General features: G+C 40.0%; 2 protein-coding genes across 2 annotated transcripts; both read left to right on the plus strand.

The window, feature by feature from the left end:
• Nucleotides 1-269: 269 nt before the first annotated feature.
• LOC143459558 (general transcription factor II-I repeat domain-containing protein 2B-like) lies at nt 270-926 on the plus strand. Its single transcript, XM_076956769.1, has one exon. It carries the CDS (start codon nt 270-272, stop codon nt 924-926), a length of 657 nt encoding a protein of 218 aa, XP_076812884.1.
• Nucleotides 927-936: 10 nt separating this feature from the next.
• LOC143459559 (general transcription factor II-I repeat domain-containing protein 2B-like) lies at nt 937-1,713 on the plus strand. Its single transcript, XM_076956770.1, has 4 exons — nt 937-955; nt 1,051-1,173; nt 1,216-1,401; nt 1,568-1,713. Exons 1-4 carry the CDS (start codon nt 937-939, stop codon nt 1,711-1,713), a joined length of 474 nt encoding a protein of 157 aa, XP_076812885.1.
• Nucleotides 1,714-2,117: the final 404 nt, after the last annotated feature.

The following is a 2,117-nucleotide window of genomic DNA, read 5'->3' on the forward strand; positions in this document are numbered from 1 at the left end:
TATCAATAAGTCAGCGAAAGAAGTTCAAGAATCGGTTACTGCCCAAAAATAGTTTTTAGCAATAGACTAGCACTGAATTGTATGCAACTCAATTGAAAGTCATTGCAAACAATTGTGAATTTGAAGACCACGCCGAATCTTTCATTCGCATTCTCCACCGTCAACATCAAGAAACTTTGTTACGAGATATTTACCGTCGACAAGGCCATTTCAATATCGAGGAAAGATAGTCAACAACACAACTAACTAAGTAATAACCGTTTCGGACTATGAAGCATTACGTCATAAACCTAAATTTCACTTACGGGTTATGGAAACCACAGAATTCCCGTCCTGGGTACATACACGGTACAAATGAAGGCATAAGCTTATCCCCAAATACAGTTGCAAGTAGGGTCACAGATTTAGCTGCAAATGTGGAGAAACAATTATTTGCGACTGTGAAGGACTTCGAAGCATTTTCGATTTACCTTGATGAGAGCACAGATGTGTCCGACACCGCACAATGTGCTGTGTTTATCAGGGGTGTAGACTACATCCTAAATCTGACGGAAGAGTTTCTGGAATTAATACCATTGAAGGGTACTACAACTGGACGTGATATATTTCAAGCCTTGGAAAAGTGCTTCGAGAAACATGGATTGCCATGGGATAGGCTTGTATGTTTGGCCACAGACGGTGCACCGGCAATGCGTTCTAGCAATGTGGGTGTAGTCGGATTAGTGAAAAACAAACTAAACAGTCTTGAAACCGAAAGAATCAACTTCGCTAGTGTACACTGCATCTTACACCAAGACGCCCTTTGTAGTAAAAGTCTACAAATGAAGGAAGGGATGGATGTTGTAGTTAAAACAGTCAACTTTATACGATATCACGGGTTGAAGCACAGGCAGTTTAAATCCTTTCTTGCAGACATGGAGTCTTGAGTACGGTGAGATGGTTGAGTCGTGGAAATGTTTCGAAGCGTTTCTTTGCACTCAGAAATGAAATCGCTGCATTCATGAAAATGAAAAACATGGCAGTTCCTTTGTTAGATTGCTTTCCTAACAGATATTACACATCATTTGAGTAAATTGAACTTGAAACTTCAAGGTAAAAAAGAAATTATTACACAGATGTATGACCATGTGAAATCGTTCAAAGTCAAACTACGTTTATGGATGAAGCAGTTGGGTTAGGGGAATTTGGATCATTTCTGAACTCTGAAGTCTTTAGGAAAAGTTGAAGCCGAATGCATGAAAGAATACACAGATTTGTTGTCTAATTTACTTCAACAATTTGAAGTGCGCTTTGCAGAACTTGAGGTATTAGAGCCGCAATTTAGGCTTTTTTCAACTCCATTTGCTGTAGAAATTGACAGCGTAGCTGAGGAATTGCAGATGGAGTTAGTGGAACTTCAATGTGATTCTGTCCTAAATCAAAAGTATGGAGAGGTAGGGATTCCAGAATTCTACACATTTCTTTCACGGGAAAGGTTTCCGAAATTACTCTCTGCTGCTGCTGCAAGAATTATTGCAATGTTTGGAAGCACATATGTATGTGAGCAATTTTTTTTCATCGATGAAAGTTAACAAGACTGTGCTAAGGTCACGTATCACTGATGAAAATCTGCAAGCAACTCTGAAATTGGTTTCAGCTGACAATTTGAAGCCCAATATCGAGGTCCTTGTCCATGAAAAACGCTGCCAGTTGAGTAGCCAGAACAAAAAATAACTAGCCTAACTGAAATCATCAGTCTACTTGTTTTTATCTTTTATTGTGTTCTTGTTGGTTGACATTTCATTGTGAATTGCGGCCCTTGGGCATTCTACACGTCCTCACTTGGCCCCCAGAGCAATTTGAGTTTGAGACCCTTGGTCTACTGCTAACTGCTTACTTGTTTACGAATCTCAAGCGCGTGGTTGGTGAGTGAATCAATGCGCGCACGACTGCACTGTACAGTACAGTACAGCACAGCACACGTAATGAATCATTCGCACACACACACACATGCAGCGCGTGCAAACTTCAGCTTTTTCCGTGTTTTTGTTTTATTCGCATAACACAGTTTTTGAAGGAAGAAGTACGCGCGAATAAATATTTGTAGAACTCAAGAAAACTTGTTAATGACGGAACAA

The sequence above is a fragment of the Clavelina lepadiformis genome, chromosome 5 (genome assembly GCF_947623445.1).
Source record: "Clavelina lepadiformis chromosome 5, kaClaLepa1.1, whole genome shotgun sequence".
Taxonomy (NCBI): domain Eukaryota; kingdom Metazoa; phylum Chordata; class Ascidiacea; order Aplousobranchia; family Clavelinidae; genus Clavelina; species Clavelina lepadiformis.

Excerpts from the sequence above, each read along its gene's own strand:
- LOC143459559 (XM_076956770.1), top strand. Across the intron at positions 1,174-1,215 it reads TTTATGGATGAAGCAGTTGG|GAAAAGTTGAAGCCGAATGC; the intron begins GTTAGGGGAATT and ends TGAAGTCTTTAG. Across the intron at positions 1,402-1,567 it reads GGAGTTAGTGGAACTTCAAT|TTAACAAGACTGTGCTAAGG; the intron begins GTGATTCTGTCC and ends CATCGATGAAAG.
- LOC143459558 (XM_076956769.1), top strand. The coding sequence starts at position 270 with ATGAAGCATTACGTCATAAACCTAAATTTCACTTACGGGTTATGGAAA.